Source organism: Thamnophis sirtalis, unplaced genomic scaffold (assembly GCF_051295495.1).
Source record: "Thamnophis sirtalis isolate CommonGarterSnake01/CBP01778 unplaced genomic scaffold, rThaSir2_p1.2 scaffold_1, whole genome shotgun sequence".
NCBI lineage: Eukaryota > Metazoa > Chordata > Lepidosauria > Squamata > Natricidae > Thamnophis > Thamnophis sirtalis.
This window is the reverse complement of record NW_028261381.1, coordinates 144,124,264-144,139,767: the sequence shown is the minus strand read 5'-3', so window position 1 is coordinate 144,139,767 and position 15,504 is coordinate 144,124,264. Positions and strand designations below refer to the sequence as shown.

At 40.8% G+C, this 15,504-nt stretch overlaps 1 protein-coding gene across 2 annotated transcripts in view; it reads right to left on the bottom strand.

Annotated features, from left to right (window-relative positions):
• The window catches only part of AMN (amnion associated transmembrane protein), a 104,234-nt gene that overhangs the window by 17,981 nt on the left and 70,749 nt on the right, over positions 1 to 15,504 (bottom strand). For both annotated transcript variants that reach the window (XM_087726715.1, XM_087726720.1), the window contains 6 exons: positions 14,889 to 15,121; positions 12,916 to 13,053; positions 10,889 to 10,997; positions 6,616 to 6,698; positions 4,746 to 4,932; positions 2,609 to 2,780 (listed from right to left, as the gene is read on the bottom strand). In XM_087726715.1, coding sequence (XP_087582841.1) covers positions 2,609 to 2,780; positions 4,746 to 4,932; positions 6,616 to 6,698; positions 10,889 to 10,997; positions 12,916 to 13,053; positions 14,889 to 15,121 — 922 coding nt within the window. The remainder of the gene's footprint in view (positions 1 to 2,608; positions 2,781 to 4,745; positions 4,933 to 6,615; positions 6,699 to 10,888; positions 10,998 to 12,915; positions 13,054 to 14,888; positions 15,122 to 15,504) is intronic.

The following is a 15,504-nucleotide window of genomic DNA, read 5'->3' as shown; positions in this document are numbered from 1 at the left end:
ACCAGTAGCTAAGTTAAGTGAATACCACCCCTGCCTTATACGTATATGCATGTGTGTATATTGTATGTATGTATTGTACTTTTTATAGTTATTGTAATACCTCTATAAATAAAAAAATATTTAAAAATACCGTCAGAATATAAATAGAAAACCATTAACATTAGCAAATTACCTATTCACTATTAGTTATCCAACACAATGGAAAATTCTCCTTAGCTCACCTGAATGAGCTCTTCATGATATTGGACGGATGAAATAACAATGCTCTTTTTATCCCTGCGGCTTGAAGGAACCTGAGCCTTTAGTCCATGAGTCCATCAATTCCCTTCTACATCAACAGGCCCTACTCTGATAACTCCACCTACAAAAGAAGCTACATCTGTTCTGAATATGATTCCATTTTCCTTTTACTGTCAGACCAGAATCTTGACATCTTCAGAAGAATTGTAGACAATCTTTCAGCTGCTATTGCTTTATGCAGGAAAATGCTCTTCTAATTTTAGGATCTTATAAATATACAAAGTTGCGTTACAATCTAATCAAATTGTTTTAAGTATTTAAATGCTATAAGATTCTACTGTTTTATTTATAGTGCTTTGTGGGTTGAGTCAGTCAATTTATTTCCATAATTAGTCCATTATTTTGGGGATATATAAATATTAACACAAATAGTACAAAATCCTGGTCAGTTATCATAACAAAGAAAACTAGAGCAGTTTGAAAAGGGTAGAAAATACTATCCCAGGATAATTGACTTTTAAAAAGGACATAGAATAGGTCATTTAAAAGTGGGGGAAACCTCTGGTTAGAGCAGTGCCTTTGATGCAGGAGACCAGGTTTCACGTTCTGGCTGATACTTAGCTGACCAGTAGGGTTCCTTGGGAAAAGATCTATTAATGCTTCACCTGCTATCTCAAATGCAAGAGTGACAGGAACCAGTAGAGTCATACCAATTCACTTATCACCCAGATCTCTGCAGTAAGCCTTCTGACGTTACAACAGCTATCTGTACAGATCTTAATTGCTATTATGTTACATTGACAGACCTCGCTAAAGCTGCAATAGCAAAGGAACAAGCGTTCAAGAAATACGCCGCAGACTAGCACTTGGTACAGCAGCTATGAAGGTCCTGGAAAAGATATTCAAATGCTGTGTACCTGTGCAGTCATAATTGTTCAAGCCGTAGTATGCTTGTGACATTCTATGGAAGTGAAAACTGAACTTTTAAGAAGTTGAAAAAGGAAGAATGCCAATGTTTTTGGTGAATATCATGGACAGCTGTGGGGCGTCTGGACAATGGGCTTCAATTGAACCCTGACAAGATTGACTACGTGGGGCCTTGGGACCGGGCAATTTAACATCCTTAGTTCTGGATAGGATTGCATTTCCCTCAAGCTTATCCCATACACTGCCTAAGGATTCTTCTCTAGACTCATGACTCCTGCTTGAAAAACAGATAGCAATAGCAGACTTATATACCGCTTTCATAGGGCTTTCAGCCCTCTCTAAGCAGTTTACAGAGTCAGCATATTGCCCCCACAGTCTGGGTCCTCATTTCACCCACCTCGGAAGGATGGAAGGCTGAATCAACCTTGAGCCAGTGAGATTAGAACCGCTGAACTGCAGAAAACAGTCAGCTGAAGTGGCCTGCAGTACTGCACCCTAACCATTGCGCCACCTGGCAGTTGTGATTTGGAGAGCCTTTGCACAACCATGTTGTGCACCAGTTGCACATTCATGCCTTCATCATCTTGTGCTTGGACTACTGCAATGCACTGTGCATGAGGCTACCTTTGGAGAATATTTGGAAGCTTCAGCTGGACAAAATGCATCAGCACAAACAGTTTTAGGTATCCCAGGTAACCTCTGTTGTGCAAACATTACTGGCTGCTGGTTTGCTTCTGGATTCTATTCAAGGTGTATGTTATCACCTTTAAAGCCCTTCATGGCCTGGGTCAAGGCTCTCTGAAGAAGTATCTCACCCAATGGGATTGGCCTGCCCCACTTGTGGTGGCAGAAGCAGCATGCTGCAGATTCCATCAACTAAGGAATTGCAGGTGATGAAGCCCAAGAAAAGATGTTTTTCTGTTATGGCTCCTGACCCTTGGAACTTCATTCCCCAAGAAGTGAATCTGCCCCCAATCCTCTTGGCCTTTAATAAGGGCCTAAAATCTTGGCTGTGTCCACTGGCTTGGGGTGTCTCATTCTTGAGGTGGCTAGAAATTTAATAAAATAAAATCACACTTTATTCAGGGATTCTTTATTTAACTTATTCTCAATGTTAACTTTCAATTTTAAGACTTGATGTTGTAAAGCTTCTATTGTAATTGTGTATATTGCTTTCATGATATTGTAAGCCATCCAGAGCCACTCAGTGTTGAGATGGCTGGCATACGCATTTAATAAATATAGATGGATAGATGAGAGAGGTGGGGGAGGGTATAGATAAATAATGAAATATGTTAATGGACAGTATTCAGGTCTGGTTTTCTCTCTAACAATCATGTTCTACATTCAGGATTTTTAAGCGTAGGAAAAAAGTTACACATAATTATTCACACCATATTTACCCAAGGAAAAATATTACAGCAGGCCATGTATCTCTTACCTTAATGTATCATTTTTATGAAGAAGAAGAAGAATTCCCAGAAAAAGCAGGATGAGGATTCCTATGACAATCCCAGTGATCATAGGGGCAAAATGGCTGCTGATTCCTTGAGCACTCCAGCTGCTGCCAGTGGCTACTTGTAGGTTGACTGTCACAATGCCAAAGAATTTTCCTGGAAAATAATCAAATGTTACTTGTCATTGTAATTGCAGGAAGTAGTCCATCTTCTGGACTCATCATAGCTCTTCTTCCATCTTGCTTCTCTGGCTGATTTCCTCATTGCAGAGACCATTGTGGCCACCAGTAAGTAACAACTACTATTTCCAAAGAGAGCAAATGAAAGCAGCAACCAACCTCTTCGTCTTCCTCTGCTCCCATTTTTACTGCTGCAATGCACTTTCCCCAGATTTGGAAAGAAGAAACACTGTGGGATTGTTAACTCATGCACAACATACTCTCATGTTTATTCAGTTGTGCCCCATAGTCTTGGAAAGTATGTAATTCTATATAGTGCATAAAATACAGAATTATAAGAGACAACGAATATACTGCAATATAAGTGCTTATAAATTAAAACAGTAGAAATAATACTACTGTATATATAGTAAGACCTTTTCGAAGATATTAGGAGAGTTTCAGAAAGGAACCACAGTGGTAGAGTATACAGTTGGCAAGAGAAGGAACTCAAAGTCAAACTCTGGCATCTGCTGCTGGATGAGGTCAGAAATAATGGAACAGATCCTTGATCTAAGATAGGACTGTCAAACTCCCGGCCACACCCACACCTTGTTTAGCGAAGGGGCGGGGAAGTCCTGGTATGTCACGTGACACCAACGTGTCAACATGAGTTTGACACCCCTGATTCTAGGACATTGAAAACTTCCTTTCATTCAGAGCAAACAATATTGGACTGAATGGTAAAAAAAAGTCTGACCTGGAGTAAGGCATAGTGCTGTAGTAAAGGGATCCCCAACCCCCAGTCCATGGACTGCTACTAGTCCATAGCACAGTGTTTCTCAACCTTGGCAACTTGAAGATGTCTGGACTTCAACTCCCAGAATTCCCCAGCCAGCGAATGCTGGCTGGGGGATTCTGGGAGTTGAAGTCCAGACATCTTCAAGTTGCCAAGGTTGAGAAACACTGCCATAGCATTTTGGTAATTGGAGCACAAGGGGTGGCTGAAAGCAGGAAGCTCCCTTTACGCAAGTGGTGTGAACATACACAAACCATTCCCTCCCTCCGCCGCCACTGCCAGTCCTCGGAACTGTAAAGGTCGGGCACTTTTGATTTAGGAGATACATACACACTGTTATTGCTGTTGTTATTATCAGTTATGGTGATAAGCATAATTATTATATGTCACTATTCTAATCATTGTACATATCAAAATGAGGCGTGATATTTTATTTTTTTAAAAACACAGCATTACAGCAAGGACTGTAATTATACCACAAAATGCTATAACAAAATAAAAGCATCTTCACACGCATACAGAGAAACGCTTGTTTAAAGCATGTTACCAAAGCAGCTAAATTATTCCTAGCAGTACATTAATGAAAGCCTGGCAGGGCAAACAGAAATAATATTTAGCGAATCTTCCAATGTCTTAATGCGTTATTAATGGCTTCTAGCACCTTTAGCTTTGCACATCTAGAGCCAGGGAATCTCTCTCTCTTCCTCTCTCTCCCTCTCCCTCTCCCCCCCTCTCTCCTTCTTTCTCTGCCTCTGTCTCTCCTCTGACTTTCTCTGTCTCTCTGTCTCTGTCTCTGTCTCTGTCTCTATCTATCTATCTATCTATCTATCTATCTATCTATCTATCTATCTATCACACACACACTTGCCTCATATGTTTGTCACAAAGCAAACATTGAGGAAGCTACTGGATGAGACACTTTATCTAGACTTTAATGCCTATTCTAACAACCAGTGGTTCTTTATGGTTTTGGACAGATAATTTCTCTGTGTCTGGCAATACTATCCTTCAATTTTTGTTGCAAGGACATTTGGCATGCAAAGTCATTCTCCCATGCCCTTTTACTCAAGGAAGACTCTTGTACAGGCAAAGCACACTGCTTTCTCCCTGGAGCTGGACCTCTAGAATAAGGACATACTACAGCAATATAATCGAAAGAGTTACCATGGTCTGCTATATCCTTCAGGATGTCATTAGCCAGCTGTTCAGCCTGAGTGCCAGCATAGGGTCCTGTTTTATTGTCAATTAGCACAATCTGGATGATTGAGTCTAAGCCACGTGGCACAATTCTCAAGGGAGTCTGCAATTTTTTCATCTTGGACATGGCCATCTGAACACCTTGATTCCTGGGCTTTGCAGAAGAAAAAGGAGAAAGAAATATATCTATTTAAGCCAATCCAATGTGTTAAGCAACATTTCTAGAAATGTTAAGGACAATGACCAATTAACTCTTTTTTCGACTAGATAATCATTCATTCAAGTCTTTTCCTAACAGTAAGCATTAGAATGTGTTTATCCAATGGTCCAGTTCTACTTTTCTGATTTAATATTATTTTCACTGGCGTCCCAACTACCTTTACACTGATGGGCCACCAGATACTCCCTGAATGTTTTGGAAAGCTGTTTCATTAAAAATAAAAATAAAATAAAACTGGAGTGGCCTGATCAAAATTACAGTCACCTCCCTAGTCTCTTTATTTCTTAATTTCCTCCCACCCACTCTGGAAAGAGGAGAATGCCCAGAGACATACATAAGAGATATGTGGCTAGAGCTACTCCATTGTCGGGCTATGCTAGTTTTCCATCTCTCTGTAGGAGTTTCGGAGGAAGAGTTAATCAATTGATAGATTAATGAACAGATTTATCCTTTTGTCTGATTCTGCCTAACACAGGGAGCTATGTAACCCATGCAAAAACCTGATCAGCAACGATGGTTAAGTACTTATGTTTTAACTGCAATTTGATAAATAGTCCATGTTCAGATGAAAACCCAAATTTCACAATAATCTCATTTAGTATTTTAGCAGATGCTTTGGCATGGATACCACAGTTAATCCTCTAGGTCACATCCTTCTTGGCTACAATGAATGTTGTATTAAGAGTTATATCTAAAACTTATCTAAATCAGCTATTCAGAATGATGACGGTATAACTGCTGTGCCAGCAACACACTGACAAGATGATTTCACTCTAGGGCAACAGTTTAATGATCTATATACATTTCACTTTCGGGCAAAACAAAAATGATAAAAGACTGCATTTTTCTTGCTTTCTCTCCTAAAAAAAAAGTGACCAGAGAAGAAACCACAAATACATGGTTCTCCAAAACCTTTTGTGCTCTTCTTTTTCAGCGTACAATACAGATAATTAGGGAGCAGATAATTATGAAAGGGCCATAACTCAGTGGCAGAGCACATACCTGCCTGCTAAAAGTAGTAATAGCAGTTAGCAATAGCAGTTAGACTTATATACCGCTTCATAGGGCTTTCAGCCCTCTCTAAGCGGTTTACAGAGTCAGCATATCGCCCCCACAGTCAGGTTCCTCATTTCACCCACCTCGGAAGGATGGAAGGCTGAGTCAACCTTGAGCCGGTGAGATTAGAACCGCTGAACTGCAGATAACAGTCAGCTGAAGTGGCCTGCAGTACTGCACCCTAACCACTGCGCCACCTCGGCTCGTTCAATCTTGGGCAGCTTCCATTAAAAGAGACAGTGAACAAAGAGCTGCTAGTCCATCCATTTGAGTCCTTGAAGGGATGTTGTACGCTTGATTTATCTGTCCGCTAAAACTTCCCTTTCCAGGGGTGCCCACATGGTATAGTAAAAAAAATGTCAAGATAGCAGCCACAATGGGGTAACTAAAGCTCTGCCTATTTTTTAAGTGCAGCCAATTGCACCATTGTAGTCACCATCTTAGCTTTTTTGATCAGGGGCTGTTCTGTCTCAAATAACTGTTCTGTAATGATAAATATTCCAGACTAGTTGATTGTCTTCATGCTCACTTCCATCATATCCAAGCTTAGAATACACATACCAGATTCAGAAAAGTATGGAATATTCTTTCTCGATAGAGTTCAATGTCAAAATCAGCAGAGTATGTTAAGGTAATGATGACCCCTGTAGTTAAAATACAGAATAAGTCAATGAAATATTATACAATTGATGATGGTCTGTCTGTGATTGTACAACTCTGTACTATACTAGTGAATCCATACTTGTAATACTGTATCTGGTTCTGTGATACTGAGACCCTAAAACAGTGATGGCGAACCTATAGCACGCATGACATAGGTGGCATGCAGAGCCTTCTCTGCGGGCATGTGAGCCATTAACATGCTCACATGTGCTCCACTGCACATGTGAGCATGCCTCCTACTGGCCAGCTGGTTTTCAGGTCTCTGCTGTGCATGCATGAGAGCGGGGTGCACATGTGGGAGTCATGCACACGTGCCCGGAGGCTGGGGGTCATGGGGGGGGGTCATGCATGCACCGCATTATGGGTGTTGGCATGCGTGTGCATGCGTCAGCACACAATGACAAAAAGGTTAGCTATCACTGCCTTAGAAGAAATGTAGAGAGGAGCAACAAATGATAAGATGTCTGAAGACTAAGCTGTACAATGAATGGTTAAGGCAGTGGTTCTCAACCTGTAGGTCGGGACCCCTTTGGGGGGGGTCGAACAACCCTTTCACAGGGGTCACCTAAGACCATCGGAAAACACATATTTTCGATGGTCTTAGGAACCGAGATACCAATTTTATGGTTGGGGGTCACCACAATATGAGGAACTATATTAAAGGGTTGTGGCATTGGGAAGGTTGAGAACCACTGGGTTAAGGGAATTAGGTATGTCTAGTCTAATGAAGAGAAGGATTAGTGAGGACAGGATAGCTTGAGGGGCATTCACATAGATGAAGGGCTTGACTTCTTCTCCAAAGCACTTGAGGGCAGGACAAGAAACAATAGGTAGAAACTTGTTAAAGAGAGATACTACCTGGAACTACGAAGACAGTGAAAGCAATTAATCAGTGGAATAGCTTGCTTCCCAAAATTGTGAGAGTTGTCTGGCAGGATATAAGGTCTCCAGCCGTGGGCAGAGGGTTGGAATAGAAGACCTCCAAGGTTTCTTCCAGCTATGAATAGAATCATTTGGGTCTTTTCCAATTCCAACTATTTATGTCTACACCACACATGCCTGGGCAGCATTGAGTGAAGGGGAATGATCTTGGACAGTGTATAAAATATATAATGTTAATGTATATAAATAACAAACTTCCTTTATTGCTTTATATTTTTTATAAAATATTGTGCTGCTCTCCAGGGCCACATGTGACCTTTGGACTGTTTGTTAGACATTCCTTGTCTACATTCAGTCGTTCATCTGCCTCACATCCATGAAAGTATGAATTGAAACTGTAAGGAAATCATTCTTGGTTTTTCTTATGCCATTTAGTTCTACAAGTACAAGCTTGGTAGTGAAGCCTCCTCTTTGGAATGTTCTTCTCCACTGTTGTGGAGATGTCTCTTAAATTGTCCAGACCTCTACGTAAGATTCATCTTTTCATCCAGATCTTCCCTGAGTGAATGGTAGAAACAGATTTTTAAAATATATTTAAATCTACCTCAGGTAGAAGATTTTCAGTGCCATAAAAATACACCTTTTAATTTGTACTTGTTGCTATAATAATTTTATAATAATTTTATAATAATTTTATCTCAAGGAGCCAGATAAATATGACAAATTGGGTATTCTGAATCTTTGCTGTGCGGCAAAAATGTTTAAGGCTGTTTCCCAAGAATATTCGAAATTGTCTGGCAATATTAAATGGATTAGTCCATTTAACTCCATTTCATATATGATGACAATAATGAGGGCACTAATAGAATCCTTTCAGTTTACAGGATTTTAGACTCATTATATATGCTGTTGTATGAATTTCCATGAACACCATGGAACATTTGTTCCTTTTATGGCGTCTCTTTTTTCTCACATCCTCAGGTCACAATAAACCACTTTAAGATCATTACTAGTTCTAACTAATGTTCATCGCTACATTTCTTCTAATGTGGTATTTCTCTTGAAATAAGATGCTACTATTCCTTAACTAAGCTTTTGAAATTCAATATTTTTTCTCTTCTTTCCCCACCCTTTCTTCTCAACCCCCTTTCTTCTCTTTTTCCTCTTAAATATATACCGTATTTTTCGGAGTAGAAGATGCACTGGACTATAAGATGTACCAAGATTTTGAAGAGGTAAATTTTTTAAAAAAGTTTTTGCATTCTGCAGACCTCCCAAACCCTCTGCATGCCTCATTTTTTTGTGAAAAATGGGGCATGCAGAGAGTTTGAGAGGCTTGCAAGGTGCTCCTGGGGACTTGCGGAGGTGTGTGTGGAAAAAAATGGTCTGGTTTTTGCCAAAAAAAGGGGCATGCATAGCCTTTAGGAGGCTTGTAGAGTGTTCCTGAGGGCTGGGACAAAAAGAGCAAAAAAATGACCCATTTTTCACTCGTTTCTGCCCTCCCCAGCCCCCAGGCGCACTTTGCAGGCCTCCCAAACCCTCTGCATGTCGATTTTTGTGAAGGGGCAGGGTTTCAGGAGGCCCAAAATGCTGTATTCAGTATATAAGATGCATCCAGATTTTCACCCTCTTTTTGGGGGGGAAGGTGCATCTTATACTCCAGAAAATACGATTCATACCATTTTATCTTTTATTTTGCGATTTCTTTTTTATAATTAATTGGACCACAAATGGATTTAACCTACGCAAGCCCTATCAAGGCACAATATAAGTTATAAAGCTTTTCTTATACTCATAGCATTTTATAAATTATAGTATTACTTTTATCTTTTTTTTAGTTATCTATCCTAGTCATTTATAGCATTTTGATTAATGTTGTACAGATTCTTTTCTTTTCAAATAGCTGTACTCTGTAATTTTACATTAATGATTTTAATTTTATCTTATTTTATTCTATAAATATGACTTAATGTTTATTTCTATGTTATTGTAATTGTTATGTTATTAATTTTATGCTGGTATATGACCAAAATTTCTATCTATCATTATTTGTTCCAAATTCCAAATTCATTTTTTTTCAAGTAACACAATCAAATAAAGTAGATCTGGTGAAAATGAGCCCAGACAGTAAAAACGTGTCCTTTTTTTAAACAGCTGAGCAGGGTACAGTGGAGAACTAAGATACAGCAGTCCTCTCTTTACTCATGAGGCATTAAAATCGCATACAGATTAACAGAGTTGGAAGGGACCTTATAGGTCATCTAGTCCAACCTCCCACTCAAGCAGGAGACCCTACACCATTACTGATAAATGGCAGTTCAAACTCTTCTTGAAAGCCTTGGGGGGGGGGGCAGGGTAGACATGGCCAGAGTGGGTGTGGCCAGTTCAACATCACTTGTGTTGGGGGTGTTTTCATAACATTGTCATAAAATGTTTTATAAACTTTTTCAATTTTCAATCCCACAAGAATCCTGAATGTTGGACACATTCTGTAAATTCGCCCAATAGAGATACTTTGCTTCAAAAAGTGTTGCCCTATGAGGCACCATTTTGCTTAATTAGTTGTGAGAATTAGAGTTATGGGAATTAGAGTTTAGTGTGCATGTTTGTGTGTGTGTGTGTGTGTGTGTGTGTGTGTGTGTGTGTGTGTAGGTAGGTAGGTAGGTAGGTAGATAGATAGATAGATAGATAGATAGATAGATAGATAGATAGATAGATAGATAGATAGATAGATAGATAGATAGATAGATGATAGAATAACAGAAGTGATTTCAGTGGCACTGACTTTTTAGCACTTCACAATCTACTCACTGCAAGGAACTATGGGGTGTACTTAATTAAGGTTTTAATTTGTGTCATTTTTTATTTATCTCTCTATCTGCTCTTTGAGATTGAGATCTCAGATTATTTCCTTCTGCTTATGCTCCCATGCCTGCACACACAGAGCACTTGGTCTTGGCTCTCCTTTTTAATGAAGTAGTTGGCTTTGCCTATCTAATCCCCATTAGGTCGTTCCTTAAATACATTTATTTTCTGGTACAATTAGAAAGCTTCCTTCATTAACCAATGTCCAGGTTATATTCCTATTCTCAGAAACCTTATACACATATACAATCTTTTTTGTCCCCAAGGAAAGTTCTACCATGGAGTTTCCCAATGAGGTGAGTGGCCAGGGTGAGGGAATATGAAGATCATCAGCCTTATGTACAGGGGATTAGAGGAATTTGTTCTTCTGTCACATAATGAAAGAACGTAATGTCACAATACAGTTGTAACAATAACCACTCACCACATATTTCACAGCAGTGACCAGTAGGCTTTATTGCATCTTTGCACATAACCATTGGACATTGATTCCTGGACTTCTGGAGCAAGGCAGTACAGATTCTCTCATGGGTCTTTAATTTAAAATACATATATATATTAATTGAAAATAAACTACATAATTGACTTCTGATAATCCCAACATAGCCTGTCCAGAGGTTCCATAAGAAAACTGTTACTACATTGTCATTATCAATCCGTTTGTAATTTCGGGACCAAGTTAACCTCAGTCCCTCCTTCATCCGTTTCAGAAATGGAACCACACAACAGAAACTATAGGAAACCAGATAGATGTTGATGTCAGATGCCACCTCACACTTGCAGTTCGCAACCATTCATCATCAGCTGCCATGAACTCTAAGGGGACTGGATGGGAGAGGGGAGATGTTTCCAGGGAAACTTCACTGTATCTCTCTGAAAGTTCACTGTATCTCTCGGGGCTTCAAGGACAATCGGCTGGGAACAGAAAGGCAACTGCAAACTAAACCTAGGCATGAAGTGACTGGTCTAGAAACATCTTGTTTGAATTAGATTGGACATTGATGGGAGGCAACTGAAGGAGGAAACAGTTAGACTTGGGAATTTTGGCATGTGATTTTCAGTTCTGGCTATGCATTACTGCAATTCACTTGACTTCGAGTAAACCATAGCTTTCTCAATAAATGGAGTTAAGGATCATTCTTACTTAGCTTACAAGCTGAGGCAGGTCTGACAGATGGGCATAATCCATAACAGAGATCAATACTTTGAAGCAGAGATACTTCAATGCATTATTGTAATTCTAGTATTTCTAAAATATTTCCCACAATGTACACACATTGTTGGCACACTGTTGTCTTTAAAGGCCTAAAGAGGAGTGCCGGATCAAGGGCTTAGGCTACTACCGGGTACACCTCTGTAGTCAGGAATGCCCAGTTTCCTTTCTTAGTTACAGCAGGAGTGTCAAACTAGATTTCTTCAAGGGCCGGATCAGCATTGTAGTTCTCCTCCGTGGGCTGGCGGTGGGGAAGGAAGCGAGGGGGAGATAGGACGGATGTCTCCTGCAGTACTTTCCCAGTGAAAATGGGAGTGAGTGGGAAGCCCCCTGAGGCTCGTTTTTAGCCTCCATGGCTTCCCGCAGCACTCTGGCAGCCAAAAAAATAGCCTGGGAGGCTGAAAATGAGCCATGGGCTGGTCCTTTGATATTTCCAGGCCAGCCCCACAGGCCAGATTTAAGCACCCTCTGTCTGGATCCAGCCCGCAGCCTTGAGTTTGACACCCCTGGTTTACAGGATCAACAATCCTTTCTGCCTGAATGAATGTTTATGACACAGTCAATCCACTGAATTAGTTCAGTAATATATCATTATGCGCACAAGGTTTCTAATAGGACACTCCATTTCCTTCCATCCTTTCATTAGTAGTAGCCCCTTAATAGCAGAAACTAGAACACAGAGAGCCTATATGTGGCTCTAATGTTGCCCATGGCTTCATTTCAAAACTCCTCTGTCAGATTCCTTCTAACTCATAGGAACAGAAATTTGCTATTTCTTCGGAGGCGAGAGAACGAAAAGCACTTTAGCCTTCACTAACCTGCAATGATACATCTTATAGGGACATGATGGCGAACCTATGGCATGTGTACCACAGGTGGCATGTGGAGCCATATCTGCCAGCACAGGAGCTAAGCTCCAGCGTGCATATGCATGCCAGCCAGCTGATTTTTGGCCTTCCAGAGGGCCAGGGGGGGCCGTTTTCGTCCTCCCCCGGCTTCAGGAAAGCCTCTGGAGCCCAGGGAGAGTGAAAACACACACCCCGTGCAGGGGAGGTCATGCGTGCATGTGCAAGGGTCATGCGTGCATGCGCAGGTGGGCGGGGTGCATTGCATTGTGGGTGTGCACAATTTTGGCACGGGTTTACAAAAAGGTTCGCCACCACTGTCCTAGGGGGTGTGACCTGGGCAAAAAGCAAAGTTCCCCCACCCTGATATCAAGTCTAAACACAAAGACTTACTGCTGAGTTTCCACATTCACAGCCAGATTTGTCTGGACATCTGGTATGTGATAACCGGAGTGTCCCTTGCCCATGGAACTGAAGTTTTGCAGAAGAGCTCTGCATGTATCCTGACAGGGTACTGTCATTGGTGAAGTTCTAATTCCAATTCAGGAAAGAAAGGACAACACAAAATCAGCAAATCATTTCCTTCTAGAGCAAATCGCCATCAAGGTAGTTTAATTCAACTTATGCCCTCACCCTCCCTTCAAAATATTAACTGCACTGCAACCAAGGACAAATGTTTTGGAGAGAGGGAGTGAATGCAGTGAGTAGGACAACCAATCATACATATGTCATACATAGGAGAGCTGTGATTTGGTTTTCCTAAATTGTATTTGCATTATACCAAAATTTGTGTACTACTGGTGTCACTATTGTAGGAATTCAGTTTGCTAGGTTTCACCATTCATATTTGAAGTGGATTCCAGAAATCTATCTCCCCCTCTGCCCTCTCTCACACACACCTAGGAAATACACAGGATTGTATTACTCCAGACAGACAATTGACTGCTATTAAAGCAGCTTGGTGCCCTCTGGATGTATAGGAAATCAATTCCATAATAGCCATCCAGCACAGCCCTAGACTGATGGAAGGTATAAAATTGGGAAGATTATATTAATGCTTCAGACTGGAAGTAACTTTCCATATTTTCTATCCCCACTGAAGGGCTTAAGGTGGTCTGGTTTGGAAACAGCAGCTTTTGAATCAAAACTGGAATGCACACATGAGCAGTGCATTTCCAACCTCATCATCCATTCTTACATTTAGGAAATAGTGAGCACCATGTCCTGGCAATGGGCCAAGCATAAAGTGCAGCTCTGCCCTGCACCAATTCGTCTTTTATTGCTACTCCTTAAATGAGCCTCTTTAGATCCTGTAAACATTTTAGCAATTTTATAACAGATGCGGTGATCTTTCCTCCTAAGCCTGCTCACTGAGCCACTGGCTTTATATTTATATTTTGAAATATAAATTCTGAATGCCTTGCAGGGCTATGTGCTGTGCAATGACCTGATCCAATTCTCTTAGATATGACTCTTCCTCTTTATTTTATTGCACACATACATATGTATTGGTATTTTCTCATCTGGAATGAATGCTTTTGCTGTAAGGCAGTGGTTCCCAAACTTGGCAACTTTAAGACTTGTGGACTTCAACTCCCAGAATTCTCCAGCCAGCAGAGCTGAGCTGGCTGGAGAATTCTGGGAGTTGAAGTACACAAGTCTTAAAGTTGCCAAGTTTGGGAACCACTGCTGAAAGGGAATGTGGATGTCTTGAATTGATTGAGTTAATAAAGTGGGGCTAAATATTTGGAAGCACCGTATTTTTGGACTATAAGACGCACCAAGATTTTGAAGAGGTAAGTAAGAAAAAAAGGTTTTGCCTTCCCTCAGACCCTAGAAGCACTCAGCAGGCTTCAGCAGGGATGGGGCAAGGCAAAAATGCCCCCGTTTCTGCCTTGCCCCAGCCCTGCTGAAGACTGCAGAGTGTGGCTGGGGGCTGAGGGAAGGCAAAAAAGCCTCTGTTTTGTGAAAAACCTGTTTTTTGCCCATTTTTCACAAAACAAGGGCATTTTTGCCTTGCCCCAGCCCTGCTGAAGACTGCAGAGAGCTGCTGAGGGATGAGGGAAGGCAAAAAAAAGCCTCAGTTTTTGCGTAAAATGGGCCACTTTTCTCAAAAATGGGATGCAGGGGCGGGGCTTCGGGAGACCAAAAATGGCTGTATTCGGTGTATAAGATGCACCAACATTTCCACGCTCTTTTGGGGGGGGAAGGTGCGTCTTATACTCTGAAAATATGGTAATTCAGTTCATTTTCCATGGCAATTCAATATAAAATTGGAAAAAGTTGATATTACTAGTTGCGAGCTTTTTTGGAGGAAAAAAAAGGAGACACAATGTAAGGTGATGAAATTGCAGCTTCTATTTTACCTGGCCCATGATTGAAATGCTCTTCAGTTGTATCGTTGGCTCAGAGGTGATGTTCACTCGGAAGGAGCTTTCAGGCTGAAAAATAACATCATCGTACTGGCACGGAACCCGTTCTTCATCAACAAGGAAAATGTATTTGCCCAGATCTAAGTTTTCCAAAGAGGCTGCAGCATGCCATAACGTAGGATCATACCATTCATAATTGTCTGTACTTTTAAATGTGATTTCTGAAGCTAATAATGAAAATGACAGAAAGCAAGAGCCATAGATGAAGCGGGTTTTTAAAAATTGCTCATAAATCTGCGGAACGAACGCCAAGTTTATTTTTTTATAGCCTAAGAAAGTGTAGAACAGTGTTTCTCAACCTTGGCGACTTTGAGTCCTGTGGACTTCAACTCCCAGAATCCCCCAGCCAGCAGAGCAGAGCTGGCTGGGGAATTCTGGGAGTTGAAGTCCATAGGACTTAAAGTCGCTAAGGTCAAGAAACACTGGTGTAGAATATGTTGTCCAATCTACATAGCAATTTGGTTCATAAGATTTTTCTTCACAATGAAGAATAATTGAAAATAATCTAGGGATCAGTCTAGTGATATTGGCATTAGGTGTCCCACTATTA